Source organism: Mus pahari, chromosome 5, assembly GCF_900095145.1.
Source record: "Mus pahari chromosome 5, PAHARI_EIJ_v1.1, whole genome shotgun sequence".
NCBI classification, from domain to species: domain Eukaryota; kingdom Metazoa; phylum Chordata; class Mammalia; order Rodentia; family Muridae; genus Mus; species Mus pahari.
Genome location: NC_034594.1, coordinates 57,127,743 through 57,145,090, shown reverse-complemented (window position 1 = coordinate 57,145,090; position 17,348 = coordinate 57,127,743). Strand labels below are relative to the sequence as shown.

General features: G+C 41.6%; 1 protein-coding gene across 3 annotated transcripts in view; it reads right to left on the bottom strand.

The window, feature by feature from the left end:
* Positions 1-2,527: 2,527 nt before the first annotated feature.
* The window catches only part of Acsl3 (acyl-CoA synthetase long chain family member 3), a 52,608-nt gene continuing 37,787 nt past the window's right edge, over positions 2,528-17,348 (bottom strand). For all 3 annotated transcript variants that reach the window (XM_029538503.1, XM_021197464.2, XM_029538504.1), the window contains exons 6-15: positions 15,961-16,111; positions 13,823-13,946; positions 13,529-13,600; positions 13,000-13,139; positions 10,628-10,800; positions 9,990-10,064; positions 8,198-8,389; positions 5,874-5,988; positions 4,104-4,261; positions 2,528-3,260 (exon numbers count right to left, since the gene is read on the bottom strand). In XM_029538503.1, the coding sequence (XP_029394363.1) occupies positions 3,103-3,260; positions 4,104-4,261; positions 5,874-5,988; positions 8,198-8,389; positions 9,990-10,064; positions 10,628-10,800; positions 13,000-13,139; positions 13,529-13,600; positions 13,823-13,946; positions 15,961-16,111 (1,358 nt within the window). In that variant the 3' untranslated portion in view covers positions 2,528-3,102. The remainder of the gene's footprint in view (positions 3,261-4,103; positions 4,262-5,873; positions 5,989-8,197; positions 8,390-9,989; positions 10,065-10,627; positions 10,801-12,999; positions 13,140-13,528; positions 13,601-13,822; positions 13,947-15,960; positions 16,112-17,348) is intronic.

The window sequence follows — 17,348 nt, the reverse complement described above, 5'->3', positions numbered from 1 at the left end:
AGCTCTGTGCAGCTAAAACCAAGAGGAGTGAAAGAGAAACTAAAGTTAAAGTAGGGAGACATTAGAGCTCAAGTCCTAGAAAACAATTAAGTACACAATCCTGAGACCATGAGAATTCTTCAAACTCCTTTTCAAAAGTATTTCACAAATGTCAAAATTTGACTTTTATAAGTTCCTCTTTTAGGCAAAACATCATTTTTGTTTACAAAACTCTTATACATCTTTATTCTTCAACCTTCATGTCAGTACAAAGAACTTGTTTAGGACGCATACTTTCTCAAGCAGAAGACAATGACAATAACCAAGAACAGGCTGGCAACAATCTCACAGCAAGCAAGCAACCAGCCAATCAGGGTGCATCATTGCCTTGCAGAGTGATCCTGTGTGCACCCTGTTAACAGTGCTTCCTCTTTAGGGCACTGCCAACAGGCACGATCTTCCTACAATAGGAACTCACACATTAGATTTTTTTTCCCCGAAATGTCTTAAAGTTTTGTATGACATGGACTATTTGTTTTAAAACCGTAAAACAGTGAATATTTTATCAGCAGTTGATATTCCAGATTCACCTATTTTTGAGCAATGCTGAAAAATTACAAACTTTATGAAACACTGTAGACATCAGTGGAAGCTCACAAGCTTGGTTTCAGAAAATAGGTGCCATTTAGAGCAAATCCTGCTACAGTGAATTTTCACCAACACACATGCATATGTGTGCACACGTACAAACCTTCAGGCAAGCTAGTGTGAGCATGAGGTGGCCACCATGGACATGTGCTAGACATAACTCCTTACTGATGTTTCATTATTCCCCCACTGGCTTGTTTCTAGAAAAAAATTAGTTTTAAAGAGCCATCCTTTTAGGATCCACACTCTACACTTGTACTTATTAAGAGCTTACTTTGAAATTCTTTAGTTTTTGTTCTTTTTAAGTAAGCAGAAGTTAATAATACATGGGTTTTTATATGGTTAATCTGGGTTTGGAGGATAAAGTCTGTCTTAGGGTTTCATTGCTGGGAAAAGACACCATGACCAAGGCAACTCTAATATTGGGACATTTAGTTGGGGCTGGCTTACAGGTTCAGAGGTTCAGTCTCCATCACCATCAAGGCGGGAGCATGGCAGCATCCAATCAAGCATGCCAATAGAGGAGTTAAGAGTTCTCCATCTTCATCCAGAAAACAGCCAGGAGCAGACTGTCTTCCAGGCAGCTAGTAAAAGGGTCTCAGCCCAACCCCACAGTGACACAGCTCCTCCAACAAGGCCACACCTCCTAATAGTACCACTCCCTGGACCAAGCAGATTCAAATCACTACAAGGCCTCATGTCTCTTTAAAATGGAAAGGTTATTTTTTTCTCCTTGAAACAGAAAAATATTGAAGAATTTTTCAGGTCACCTTGATTGAGCTAGAAAATGGTTTATTTGAAAGGGTCATTATTATGTTCTTTTCTGGCATTTTAAGACTTGCCCTCATGACTTATGGAGCTGGAGTGGTTAATAGCATTGGCTGCTCTTCCAGAGGTCCGGAGTTCAATTCCCAGCAACCACATGGTAGCTCATAACCATCTGTAATTGGATCCAATATCTCCTTCTGGTGTTTCTGAAGACAGCAACAGTGTACTTATATATCTGAAATAAATTAAATCTTTAAAAAAAGACCCGCCCTCTAATACCTAAATGTAATTCTAAACTTAAATTATACAAGACTATGTAGAGGATCTGATACAGACTAACCAGCTTTATTTGCTGTTCAATCAGCCATTACTCTGTCCTGGTGAGACACTACCTTTTAATCTGACATTTCAAGTCACAATTGTTAGTATCTTTCCAAAAGCATTGAAGCTTACTTACATTCTATCTTTTAAAATAGAAAAAAAAAATCCTTTTAAAGATTGCTGGAACGACAGTACAGCATTTAAGAGCATGCTCCAGTCTTACAGAGAGTAGAATTTGGTTCACCACAGCTATTAATTCATTTCAGAGGATCAGACGCCCCCTTCTGGCATCTTTAGTCACTGCATGCACACATACACACATAACTTAAATCATTTTTATAAAAATATTTTAACACAATCATTCTGAAGGCAAGCCATCAGGCAGACACAAATGCTCTCCACCAATCATGGTGAATTTTCAGCTCCTAGTATTAGCACAGAGAAGCCCCATTTCCTTTCTTCCCACACTTCCCCTCCTTTACAAAGTTTCTCCAAAGGTAAGAGTTAAATTCCAACAAGGACAAAACTGTCCAAAATACAACATACAAGAACACAGAACACTGTCCTAGGATGTCTCTAAACAAGATATTTGTGATGTGAGCGAAACTCCAAAGCCCTGGTTCCTCTCACCCACCACCACCCCAACTGCTCCACCACCCCAACGGCCACCGCTGCTCTGCTCTGTGGTGAGCTGCTCTGTGAGTAAACTGTTGTGTACCCCTACTTGCTCTTTCAATTCATGCAGTGACAAGCAAGCTGTTTTCCCCAATAGAAAAGGTATATAAAACCAACACTGTCAGGCATATATTCGCACGGTTTCCATTTCTTAAAACATAAGTCTAAGTATATTTATTTCTCTCAAATGCATACAAGACAATAATTACACAGCAACAAATCTTTTGTTCAACAATGACTTGATTCATAAGCATTTAAAATTTACATAATTTCACATTGATACCCTTTTATTTTTAAATACAATAAGTAAAAAAGCCCCCCAAATAACCAATTTTTATATTTCCTATTTATCCTTCTATACATCCAAACTTTAAAAAGTTACAAACTGAACAATTGTACAGAACATATAAATCATGTTTAAAAACTTGAGGTTTTAAAATCACTGCTTCCCCAGTATGATTCTGAAAAAGTCTCCTATTGACAAACAGAGTCACAGATGCCAAAGCAAACTGGAGGAGGGGAAGAAACAGACAGACACGAGTTTGCTGTCTTAATACTTTACTAATCCTGTCAGTTAAAAATGGTGACGTGGTGAGAAGTAACAGCCGGGATTTAATATGAGGAATGGAGTTTGCCTCAGCCTGAGACATACATTTCAAGTATTTTCCTATTTGATCTGAGCTCACTGTAGCAAACCGATGCCAAAACTCATTATTTTCTTCCGTACATCCGCTCAATGTCTGCCTGGTAGTGTGTCTTAAGCTCTTTACGCTTCAGCTTGAAGGCATCTGTTACCAGACCAGTTTCGGGAGTCCATGGGTCAGGGCTCAAACGTATTTTTAGTGGAATTTCAAACTTTTCCAGACTTGCTGAAATGAAGAAAACACAACACTAAAAACCTACATCTACGAGAGATGAAGTCAAAGTTCTCAGCAAACGGGTGCTCTTTGAGGCACGCCCACCAAATACCCAACCCCACCATCATGAGTACCACTCTTGACAAAAACATGTTTTTGAAATATGAGAACTATAATAGCAAAAAACATTGAACAAATTATTTATCCATAGGAGAATAAATTAAATGATATAGGTATAAAATATACAGAAAGCAGTTCTGTCATTAAAACAATTCATTTACATGGGTATCCAACCCATGCTCAAGCTACAAAAGGATAGCACATAGCACTAGCAAGACAGGTGAGAGAGCATGTCACTGGGCCAGGACACACACCACACTACAGCATGCCTTCCAGGGACTGGGATCTGAGAGGGAGGGGAATTTTACTTCAAGGAGAATGAGATATTTGCAGGAAAATGGATAAATGTGACCAGCTTCCTCCATCTTTCTGCCTCCCTGAGCTTCCCACCATCAAGGACTGTAGCCTGAACTGTGAGCCAAAAGAAACCCTCTCTCCCTTAAGCTCAACTGCTTTTATCAGGATACGGGAAGGGTAACTAAGACACTGGTAAATTCCATACTATAGAACTATTATAATAGTGCCATGTATACATTTTAAAAGAACACCTCAAATTTAAAAAAAAATTTATTTTAAAATAAGTTTAGTAGATACTGCATGTTCTACAGAAAGGCTTGATGGTGGAAAGTTTACAGGCAGGAATGGATGCACTCCAGCCCCTATAAGTTAACTGTTTCATAGATGCATACATTTTTCCCATCTCAGTTCTAAGGACTGGCTTGCCAGCATACTCACCTGAAATAGCAGCTTCAGAAAGCACTTTAAGGACCTCGTTTTCCATCTCGCTGCTGTTACACAGCTCTTCCCAAGTTCCTTTAAATCCTTTTGTTCTAGCTAGCTCCGTAAGTTCCTTTTGATTTGGCACAACAAACCCAATTACGTAAGAATGGTAGCTGAAACACACAAAGGATAACTTAGTCAAGGACCAAAGTTAACACATGCTGTGCTTACTAATCAATCACCTTAGCACTCTATAGCCAACTCTTTATTACTGGAAAACCCACAAACATCCATAAGTCATATTTATCTCACACAACGCCTCTGACCACTTAGTCACAGTACATTTGAGAGCCTGGCAGAGTTCACTGCAAGCAAGCTGCAACCTGAGAAATTCTAAGTGTCTAAGTACTATAAGTAGAAATAGACACTTTTAAAGAAATTTTTCATTTTTTTTATTCATCTTTGAAATGATTAGTAAATTCATGGAATCAAAGTAAGAAAAGTAAAACCTATAAACTATCTTTCTACAGAAATGTAGCAGCAAGTTTAAATCATGTGATGAGTTATGTTGAAACCCGGCACTCAGAAGGCAGAGAGGCAAGTGGATGACTTGAGTTCAAGGGTAGCCTGTAACAATGCTCATTTTCCTCTGTTAAAGGAAGAATTTGTATCATCAAAGGAACTTAGTATGCACAAAGACAGACACTATTTTGAGAAATGCAGAACAGCATAATTGCTGGGCAGAGAGCCTGTGACCCCCAATAGACAGGCTAACGCAGGAGGATTGCTGTGAATTCAGGGCCAGCCTGACCCTGAGGAAATGACAGCATCATGACAAGAAAAGGACACTTGGAGTTATTCTTAAATAAATAAAACCCATCTCTGGAGCAATGCTGAAGAAACCGAATGGCTTTTTAAAGCGCAGAATCACTGATGCATCCATGTACAGGGTGCTAGCTGGTCAAGTCTAAGCACTTATTTTAAAAATCCCACCATCTTGGAAAGGATATAGTAGTTGCATGCCTTTAATTCCAGCGGCACTTGGGAGGCAGAGGCAGGTAGTTCAAGAGTGGCCCAGTCCAGAGTGAGTTCCAGAACGGCCAGGGCCATATAGCGAGACCTTCTCACAAAACAACAAAATCCAGTCTCTGAAACATTTCTAGTTCTAATTATTTCAGAAGACAACTATTCCACCGGAAGCTCTACCTCCTGGAATGCAGCCCAAAGTCCACTTCTAAGTTGATTTTCCTATGACACCTGTGACTGTGTCAGCTGTTACTGATGGGTTACTAGGCTTATGCACAGACATGTGACTATGATTACTGGTCATACGATTAAGTTACTTCACTTACTATTACAGAAATGCAGTCAGGTCTAATCTTAGATTCCATCAGTTCCCAATACACCTCTAGGCTTCTAAATTTACACTTCCATTCCCTGATGCCTATGTTATCTATCCTGGGCTGTGAGGCTGTGGTAAGCCGGGGCCAGCAGGAAGCATGCCCAAGCTGCAGGGCAGAAGGGCAGAAGAGAAGACTATAGGAAGATACTCCTTATTCCCCTTGCATCTGTCTGGGTCTGCAAAGCCTCCCTGGGCAGAGGTATTGAGGCAGCAGCAGAACTTAGTTTCCTCAAAGCTGTCACCCAGGACACTTACAGAGGAGAGCATCTCAGGAAGTGCCGGCTCGCTAGCTGTGCAGAGGCCGTGGTGGCCCCACACGGGCTGCGACTGCTCACGGCACGCCCACCAACTGCTATACTGCAGCACAGACTCTAGGAGCTTACCTGTTTGCATACGCACAAATGTTATCTATCAGTGGGAGGTTCTTCAAAGCTGCCTCTACTTTCCCAAGAGAAACATACTCTCCTGCCTGTAGTTTCACAAGGTCCTTTTTACGATCTGCAAAGGACAAAAGCAGAAATATTGCGTATAGTCATTAACACCTTAAGCACATAGAAATACTCTCACCAAGTTATTTAAAACTTTTCTCAACTAAGCATTGATGGTTGCCCTAAAGTTGAGATTACACAATAAAGTCAGAACCTAATCTTTTATAATTAAATAAATTCTCTTGTGGAAAAAATTTTACTTAAGGGACATCATCCTTATGACTTGAATATATTCTGCTGAACTGATACACTCCTGGCACTCACTAATACAGACAGAAAGCAGCTTTGCACTGCGATGGACAAAGGCACACCAGCTGGAGAGAAAAGTAACAAAAGCACAACATCCACACAACACAGCCACCTTGTGGACTGGGAAGGAATCCTTGCAAGTGGGGCCTAAAGTGAGTTTTACTGACAAGAGCTGTGTCAACCCAAACACTGAAGCATAAAGAGGAAGGAAACAATTCAAGAAGCGGAAGTGAATGGCAGCTGGGTGATAGAGGGCCCCTGAACACAACCTCTAGCAGCCATTAAAGGTTTCTTAGAACTGTGAGGTTTCCTTGTTACACGATGGACGTGCAAAGGTTTGGAGAGGTGTGCAGCAGCAGAAAGGAAATCCTTATGATAGGGTGGCAGAAGGCATAGGTCTGACCTACAAATGTGGAGAGAGGCAGGAGAAGCTTTGGCAGCCCGGCTGCCTCTATTAGTGAGACAGGATGTGGAGCAGAGGAAGCCTCTCATCTCCTTTCGGCCTTTAGAGTATCAAGACCAGGCGTTGTCAACAATTCCTACAGGAAAGAACTCTCAGTGAAACTTACTAACCTGCAGGGAAGGGCCTTAAGATTCCGATGTCATAAATACAGGACCCTCACTTCGGAAATGACTCAAAAGCCCTAGAACAGCAGTTCTCAACCTGTGAGACAGGATCCCTTTAGGAGGTCAAATTACCCTGGGTGGAGGGGTCACCCAAGACCATCAGAAAGCATAGATATTTGCATTATGATTCATAATAGTAGCAGAATGATAGTTATGAAGAAGCAACAAAGATAATTTTATGGTTGCAGGTCACCACAACCTGAGGAACTGTATTAAAGGGTTGCAGCATTAGGAAGGTTGAGAACCAGTACACTAGAAGTCCCTGAAACTCACCAGATGCACTTGACTCCTCTCTCCTCAAGCTTGCACAAGCAGTAAAGACTTCTAAGAGACACTGGCAGATAAGCTAAGTTGCCCAGAGGAGGCTCAGACCAACTGGGCTGACGGCTTCACCTTGTCAAGCTGCCAGCAAGGTCAAGCAGGAAGCTCCAGGACGCCAGCTTCTGTGGGCTCTCACCCATGCTGGGGTGGGCTTTTGCTGTTCCATCTGTCTCTATTCATTCCTGCTCCGATAAGTAACCCCTCACCTGCACTCCATAAGGAACTCCAACCACACTCACTAGTTCACCAAGTTGGACGTTGGTGACACCAGCATTTAGTTTGTCATCTGTTCCCTATCTGGGGTAAGTAGACGTTTGCTTGTGTCTCCCCAGGAAGCCCTGCATAACTCCAGGATACATCTGGCACTAGTGAAGGTGGACAGACTTCAGCAGAAGCATGAAAGGTGTTTTGCCTAGTAGGTCACAGTACTTGACTTGCCAGGCTTTCCTTGGTTTTCCTGGGTAAAGCCAGGACTAAGTTCGGATCAGAAAGCACTGCACAATAACCTACAGATGCCAGGCAGCTAACAAAAACAAGCATTCCCCATACTAACAGTAGAGAATGACCAATGATCACAAATCTGTGGCTGAACAGCTTTTGCAACCGTATTCATAACATGCCAAGCTTTAAGAACACTTTAGTCTCTCCTTAAAATGTTATATTTCAGGAATGATATAAAAGCCCTCCTCAATATTACAGAGATAAGCTCTTTCACTAGTTATACAGTCTCTGTAAACACAGGCACCACTTTGTAAAGTCATCTGGGAAAACACTTTCAAGAAAGAATTTAGAGGCTGAAAAGATGACTCAACATTTAAGACCATGTAGTACTCTGGCAGAGGACCTGGGTTCAGTTCCCAGCACCCATATGGTGGCTCACAACCATCTGTAACTCCAGCTCCAGAGGACTTGGCGCCCTCTTCTCTCACCTCCATGGACATCATGCATACATGCAGTACACATACATACATGTAGGCAAAACAGTCATACACATAATCTTTTTAAAAGGATGCAATGCTCACCAATGATCTTCAGACAGCCGTCAGGGTCAAACTCTCCAATATCTCCAGTGCACAGCCACCGCTGTCCATTTTCATCTTCAAAGAAATCTGTCTTTGTTTTTGCTTCATTTTTGTAGTACCCCATTGTCACATTTTGGCCACCAATAAGAATTTCACCTCTGGGATGTGGTTTGTCAGTATTAAAATAGCCACCTAATAAACACAAAATAACACCTATAGGTATTATACAAATATTCAAAACTATTAATTTCTAAGTATACATCTTATTTTAACCAATTAAGAGACTCCAAGGGAAACAAACTAGACCGTGTGGCTAAACATTATCAATAAGCTAGAGACAAATTCTCAGTTGTTAAATAATGAACATCCATGCTTTTATGCTACTATTCCAGTCTAAAACCCAGCATCCTCCACCTATTATGTAAAATAATTATACAGTTTCTACTCGGTCTATATATAATGCTAGCAAAATGATAAAAGTACTGTCACATACTAAATAATACAACAGACCCCTTCATAAAATCACATTACTATATAGTTAGAAATTTGTTCTTTCGGATAATTTCAGATTAACTCTAGGCTTAAAATTATTGAATATATTTTTATCTTCTGCTAAAAACAGTTGAGAAATTTTATCAAAGCCTTAGAACCTTTAGAAAGTTATGTCCCAATAATTCAGATAACCTATATGCCTTAAAATGACACAAACATTTTATAATACTTTTTATTTCAAAATAAACAATAAACTTTTTAATAGAATTATTGTAAAAATTACTTCCTTCCAAAATATGCTTAAAGTCCTCAAGGAAAAGGAAAAAAATATAAAAATACACATGGAGCATATGTGATTTTTTTTTTCTTCTGAAAAATAAATTATCACTACTCTTTTATCACATTTATTCTCCCTCCTCCCCCTACCTCTGTGTGTGTGTGTGTGTGTGTGTGTGTGTGTGTGTGTGTATTCATGTGCATGTGAACTACAGCATATGTGTAAAAGTCAATTCTATTTGACAATCATGTGGGTTCTAAGGATTGAACTCAGGTCTTGAGAATCACAGACAAGTGCTTTACCCAATGAGCTATCATCCCGTCCCTCCTAACTTAATAACACAAGTTTTTGCTATCATTTTTACTTGAATTTTTGTAAGGAAATGATAAGCAAGAGACTGGAGAGACTGCTCAGTCAGTAAAGAGCTGCTGTGGAAGTAAGAGACATGAGTTTAATTGGCAAAAATCATATACAAAAGCCATGCCTGGTGCATAAGCTTGTCATCTCCACAGTCGGGGACAGCGACAGTGAGACTCCTGAGGCTCGCTGTCCAGCCACCCTACCTTAACCCCCAAGTCCAGGACTAAGAAACCAAGGTAGACAGGGCTCCTGAGGAATGACTGAAATCTCTGTATGGCCTCTACTACAGGAACACACACACACACACACAAAATAAAAATAATCTTTTTTTTTTTAATTAATTTATTTATTTACTACATGTAAGTACACTGTAGCTGTCTTCAGATCTCATTATGGCTGGTTGCGAACCACCATGTGGTTGCTGGGATTTGAACTCAGGACCTCCGGAAGAGAAGTGAGTGCTCTTAACCGCTGAGCCATCTCACCAGCCCATAAAAATAATCTTATCCTTAGATTAATTAGAATCATTTCTGAAACATGCAGAAGCATGTTTTTCTAAGCACACCTGTTCAGCTCTAGAAAAAACACAGGTAATATAATAATGCTATGGAACTAAAGAAACTGGAACACAATTCCCACTTCAATCTAAAAATAGGCTGTTACCTTCCTCCCAGTTCTTTAATTTGATTTCACAGCAAACTAATGGTGCTCCCACTCTGCCGGTATTGTAGTCCCACACTGAGAAGCAAAGAAAGAAAGACATTTGAAGGCTGTAGTTAACCAATTGCTTCCTTTTCCTAGATGACCTAATCAACCCTCAGATAGCGCCCCCCCCCCCATCTGCAAGAGAATCTTAGAAACAAAACTGAGCCATGGCTGCATGTCTGCTTGGCACAGGTGCACTGCTTGGCCGGACAGCTTTTCTAACAGCCTAGATTATTACAGAAACTGACTGTACAAGTAGTACTTGTTATGTTTATGAGGCACAGTTTGGGGTTTACTAAAAACATTTTAAAACATTTTAAGCTAAAGGGTTAGGAGAAAGAGTCAACCCCTCTCCCACCCCCTCACCCCCAGAAGGAATAAGATACACTCAGGTAGATAGATGGGCATGGCCTTCTCTTAGTCTTTTCTGGCACTGGGGGAAAGTTCCAAGTAGTGTGGAGTTCACTTTAGTACCTCAGGGTCCCTGGGCAATCAGGCAAGCCTTCTCCAACTCCCCAGAGTCTCTGCCCACCACATGTCCTCACATGAATACTGGTCATATGTGTGGGTGGCTGCCTGGGTCTGACGGCACGTACCTTCTGTAATTGTTCCAGCCCCAGTAGATTCTGTGAGTCCATACCCCTGACCAACAGGACAGCAGAAACAGATATTCATGAACCGCTGCGTCCTTGCAGAAAGTGGAGCACCACCACACAGTAAAAGGCGGATGTTTCCACCCAGCAGCCTTCGGACATTCCAGAAAACAAAGCTGAAAGTAGCAACAGAAAATTCAAGCCGTTTAAAGCAGTGTGGTGGTTTGAATGACTAGGCCCCACAAATTCACACACTTTAATATCTGGTTCCCGGGTGCTGGAAGGATTAGTAGGTACAGTCCTTCAGATGGGGGGATGCCATGAGGAGCAGCACCATCCCCATTCTCTCCGCTACCTATGGATCAGGATATAAGCTCTCGGACACCTTGCAGGCCAGCCAGTGCTCCCCACCATGATGGCCATGGACTAAACCCTCTGAAACTGCACACATGTCCCCAAGTCAATGCTTTCTTTTATAAGCAGCCTTAGTGTGGTGCCTCTTTATACCAATAGAAAAGTAATTAAACCAGCAGAATAGGACTTAATCTCTCAGTGCTGTTACATGCAGCCTTTGAGATTAAGTAATATAATCAATGTGATACAGCCAACTGGGATTCTCTTGGGCCACTACATCTGTCTTAAATGTGAGTAGTTCCAGCAAACAAAGAAAATGTCATTAACTCCTAACTAATTTTCAAGTGATATTAAATCATCATATATAATTGTTTATTGTGGGCAAGTGGACCATGCCACAACACAGAACTGGTAATGCTGAGTGAGTCCAAACCCCGTGAACTCAGAACTGAGTAAGGTGGGAGTGGGCCCAGCTCCCTGCTCTGGATAATATAAATCAGTCATGTGGGGAAAACACCTGGAGTCCTTCTCTACACCGCTAGCATCTTAAACTGAGCCAACGGGAAGCATCTACCCCTGGATCCCACCCTCCTCCTCAATGTTTATAAAGTCCTCCCATGTAGAATAAAGTGCACAAGTCATTTCACAGAGAATCATCTGCGAGTGGCTGTTTTACTGACTTGTTAACACTTTGAGGAAGAGTTTTCTCTCCGAAGCATTCATCACTGGACCTTAGACCTGGCTGGCAGGACAGGCTCACACCCCTGCTGTTCCTACCACTGCTGCTGCCCATCTTTGCCCACTGCCGCCGCCTCTGCCACTGACATTGGTGCTGCCATGGTAGAGGGCAAGACCTGGGACCCTGCCTGTGCAGACTTCCTTCTGAGAGCTGTAATACTTTGGTCAAACCAGAGACTCACAGAACCCCTGGTTCTACAGAGGATGACAGTTTATATCCCTGTTTATGACCAGAGAATTCATTATCATAAAAATGTATTTATGACATACCACATCTTCATATCATTTGTAAAAAGCTGACTATTTTTCAGCTTTTATTTATTCATTAGAAATTTATGCATATTTATATATAGCAATCTCTTTAAAGTCTAATATAAAGTTTTGAAGTGTTTGTTATAGTTTTTAAAATTGTAATGGTAAATTATAAGAGAAATTTAAAGAGAAAACAAATGTCTATTTGATGTTTCTAAAAACTCTAGTAAAAAGATTGCTTGTAACTCAAAAGCAAGTAGTAAGGCTGGGAACACAGCTCAGTGGTAATGCTTGCTTATCAGCACAGCCTAGGTTTAAGCATTTTGAAAGGGATTAAGACTCAATGGCAACCATTTTAGAAGATGTATTGAGGCTGATGTGGCAGTGTGTGCCCCTTCAATCTAACACTTTGCCAACTAAGCTATCCAGACTCTTAATCGTAGCACTCAGAAGGCAGAGGCATGTGAACCTGAGTTCTAGCCAGGGAAACTCTGTCTTAAGATTGTGTGTGTAGCCGGGCATTGGTGGTGCACTCCTTTAATCCCAGGGGGCAGAGGCAGGTGGATTTCTGAGTTCGAGGCCAGCCTGGTCTACAGAGTGAGTTCCAGGACAGCCAGGGCTACACAGAGAAATCCTGTCTCGAAAAACCAAAAAAAAAAAAAAAAAATAGTGTGTGTGAACTCTGTCTTAAGTTAGTGTGGGGGTGGGGGTAGGAGTGAGAGGGGGGAGGGGGAGGGGAGGGGGAAGGGGAAGGGGAGGGGAGGGGAAGGGGGAGGAGAGGAGCACAGACAGAAGGCACTGGTGTCGACTATTGTTCTTCCTCCACCCATCCTTTTGCTCTAACATTAACCCAGCTTTCCAGCCTCCAGCTTTGAACTCTGGGTCCTTCTCCCCTTACTTCTCAAGGGCAGAGATGATAGACCTGTGCCACCACACCCCTCTTAAAGTAATTGTACTACTTATAACTGTCTCACTTCCCTGAGCTGTTGATGTGAACTCTGTCATTGACATAGAGAACTGGCTTTACTTACCGGTCACACAGTGGAGTACTACACCCTTTTGAAATCTGTTCCATCTTATAGTTATATGCCAAAATAAACAAGTTTCGTTGAAAAGCGCTCATTTCATTCACCTTATTCATGACATTTTTGTAGATCCGATCCATGATTTCCTAGATGCATAAGTGAGTTCATTAACTCTATGAGCAACCTTCACATTTAAATCACACCCATATGATTAATACTTCTGTTGTCTAGGTGATATAGGACAATGCATGCAAGCCTGTGCCGTGGCACATACATGGGGGCTGGAGGACAATTACATGGACTTGAGTGTCTCCTTCCACCACTTTTACGTGGGTTCTAGGAATTAACTCGGTCCTCAGACTTGCACAGCAAGCACCTCACCCATTCAGTGACCTCAATGCCAAGATATGAATTCATTTTAAAGATATATTTTATCAGAACTAAAAATCTTAGGTAAGATCACAATTTGTTTGAAAGTGTTATCACCACCCCATGGCCTGTGGCTGACGGCGCTTCCTTAATGGGCAGTCCTTACCGGAACAGCTGCCATCAGTGTTGGCTTCAGCACGGATGTGTCTCCTTTGCTTCCTTTTTTTATTTTTGAAGACTAAAGAACAGAAAAAAAAATCTACATAAAGATCTTTAGCTTAAAATCATAATGGCATTCTTAGCTCAAAGGCATATGATATATTTACCCTTTCAGTGTACTTATATTCTAGACATACAAGTCAAATGTTTAGTTTAAAATAATTGAAGATACAATGTAAACTGATAGAGAAAACATGTTAAAAATATATTTAGCATTTCGAGTTGCAGATACGTGATTTACCTGATCTGCTAATGTCTGTGGTGAAGAGTAGCCAATTCGGCATCCATGAGAAAGACACACAAGCTCAGCGCTTAATTCTAGAACATGTGCCAGGGGCAAGTAGCCAATATACACATCTTCCTCTCTGAAAGGAAGGCAGGTAAAAGCAAAGGTTAAAGTGGAAGCGCCTAGTACCTTTGGAAAGTTAGTTATGTCAAATGATGAATGCTTTGCCGGAGCACACAGGTGAGAGGATGTACAGATATAGCAAACACGTGAAAGGATGTCTTACTGAAGCAGACACAGGTGAAAGGATGTATGGATAGAGCAAACGTGAAAGGACATTTGATGAAGGAATATAAATCTGACCCCACAGGCAGTGGGAGATGAGCTCTGGTTTGGTTTGCTCTGCCTCACTCTTCTTCCTAATGACACGCACCTATTGGTTCACCTTACATAGCACTGTTGAGCTCAATTGTGGTAAGGCTGCCTTGGAGAGAAACTCGCCTGAGAACTGCCTGTGAGGTTCCTGTGGCAGCTTGCCACTTCAGTGGCCTCTCGTCGGGCTGGCCGGTTGGTGAGCCTTCTGGTTTCTCCACAATTCAATTGCAGCTGCTGGTTCGTGCCTGGTGTTTGCCTGCTGAGAGGACTGGACTGTAAGCTGCCAGTTTTTGTGTGCTGTCTGCCTGCCTAGAGGACTGGTCTGCAGCTGCTGAGTCCTATTTGGTATTTGCTGCAGGACTAAACTGCTAAAACAGAAGATTGAGCTTGCCCCAAAAGAACTATTGCTAAGCAGGTCTACTTCCCCCATATCCTAATAACTTTTCTCTTCCACTGTCTCTCGTGTGTGGTGGGCTAGAGGAGAGGTTGAATGAACCCTTACTAAAAGTATGTTGCAAAAAAAAAAATGTATGCCACAAAAGGTTATGGGAGCTCTCTGCCAGAAGTGACTACAGCAAGCTTACATGGAGCACAGCTACGCTAAGCATCTGAGTCCCTGCTGATAGGGTAGAGATTAGAGACAGAAAGAACAACTACAGCCCAACCCAAAACCAAGGAGGCAGGCACTTTCAGAATGTGGTCTGCGGCAGAAGCAAAGTGCTGAGGCTCGAGTAAAGAGGAGGTAGCCTTCAGAGTCAGTTGGTCGGTATCTGGTGTCTCTCACAGAGCGGACATGCCTGTTCTAGAAGTTGGAGCTAGTAATAAACCAAAAGGTATACCTAAATATACAGGAAAATGTGCATTATATTTGTGTATTTTTCAAGAAATGGCCCTGCAACTAAGACATGAAGAGAAGCTGAGGAGAGTCTGAAGGGAAAGTGCAGTCAAATACCCCAGCTCTACTCCCAAACTCAGTTCCATAGCTAAGTGCCTGTGTCTAAATGAGCATCTAATGTCTCTGCATAAGAGGAACAGGAACAGCGAAGCAGTATACGACTAGCTCAGTCATCTGATGCTGACTTCATCTCTGAAGCACTGTCTCAACTCCTCTACCTTCTTTTTTTTGGCCTTCTCCCTTATATTCTCCCCTGATTCCACTAGAGTACATCAAAACCAAATCATTGACAATGCTTACCTCATCTGTCTACTAGGACAACATTTACATATAAAAATGACTATGTACATAAAGAAGCAATACTGACTGAAATAATCTAAATATAAGAGATTTAAAACTATAAAGTCAGTTAAATTTTTCATCATTCAAATATTAAATAATTAAACTATTATTTTAAGTCACATGAATGTAACTAATTTGAGAGCTGGCTCAGCAGTTGACAAAGCAGTTAAACAAACTACCCTAGTTTGGTTCTCAGTACCCTGCTAGGCATGCACAGCGACCTGTAACTTCAAGGGCATTTGATACTCCAGCCTCTACAAGTTCTTGGGTACTGGCTCTCAGACGCAGACTCACGTGGAACTAGACATGCACACATTCATACATACATAAATACATATATATATATATATATATATATATATATATATATACACACACACACATACACAAATAAATTTCAAAATGTTGACTTTTAAAATTAATGTTCTCTAAAATTTTAAGACACCTGGGGAATACTTTAGCCATCTACTAAAATGGCACAAATGTTTGAACTCTTAACAGCTACAAGTATGCAGTCACTCTGAGTTTTACAATGACATACCCCAGTCTTGGAATCCTTCTCGCCATCCCCGTTATAGAAGCAATGATGTTGCTGTGTGAGATCATGACTCCCTTTGGAATTCCTGTGGACCCACTTGTGTACATGATTACTGCAATATCTGAGGGCAGTGGTTTGCTCTGAGCTTTCTTTTCTACATTGAAGAAAAGAAAAAAGAAGAAGAAACTCAGCTCTATCGGCAATTTTCTTCTAACACTCAAACAGCAGCCAAGACATAAGGAGGGTGAACAATACTGGGACAGACAGGGTTTAGTCTGTAATATAATTAGAGCCACAGAGGAAATAAAGACAGGGTCAGATAACACTGCGTAGGTGCAGCACTCTGGCAAAGGGGCTCTGTAGAGTAATTTTAGCAAAGTAGCCACAAAAGTCCTGGGAAGCCAGTAGTTCGCATAGACGTAAGCAGCAGTGGACATGGTAGCAGATGTCTGCAAATGCACACTTAGGAAGCTAAAATGAGATCTTAAGTTCAAAGCCAGCCTAGGATGCATGGTAAGCTCTGAACCAGTTTACACAGATCATGTCCCATTTGGTAGGTTGGTTAGACAGACAGACAGAGGTGGGTAAACAAGTCAGTACAGAGGCTTTAAAGGCATCTATCAACACCAGCACTATGGTGGGACTGGAGTGACCCTAAGTACCAGTGGAGCTGCACCCAGAACCACAGGCAGCCTCAGAAGGCACTGAGGACGACTACGGCTCACACCCTGGGATCAGATAAAAGGCCCTTTTCAACAGAGGCAGGCCATCATCTGGTGCAAAAATGACTTTGGAGCTCTACAAACTTGGCTGCCGGGTGGCTATGCAAGTTGAAAATGGAATTAAAAAAAAAAAAACAACTGAGGAGCAAAAAAGCTCCTGTAGATAAAAGGGCCTGACCCTTTATACCTGCACGCTCACTAACAGGTCCCTGCTTCAGGAGATGAGCCCCAGGGTTGTTCAGTGTTACCTGTCTGTAGTCACAAGACTACTAGCCTAAAATCAACAACCAACACACTACAGGAAAGGCACCAGAGACAAACAGATGGTATCAACACCATCTGCCTGCCTATACGCATCCCAAAGCTAATGCACAGTGGCTTTTATGGAAAAGGTTCTTCAAGTATGTCCCCGTCTCTCACAGCAGGCCAGATGACCTCTTAACAATGAGCCACACAATACATACTTCCTTTTCTTTTTTTTTTTAAAGTCTATTTTCTTTTTTTGTTGTTTTTTAAAGATTTATTTATTCATTATATGTAAATACACTGTAGCTGTCTTCAAACACACCAGAAGAGGGCGTCAGATCTCATTACAGATGGTTGTGAGCCACCATGTGGTTGCTGGGATTTGAACTCAGGACCTTTGGAAGAGCAGTCAGTGCTCTTACC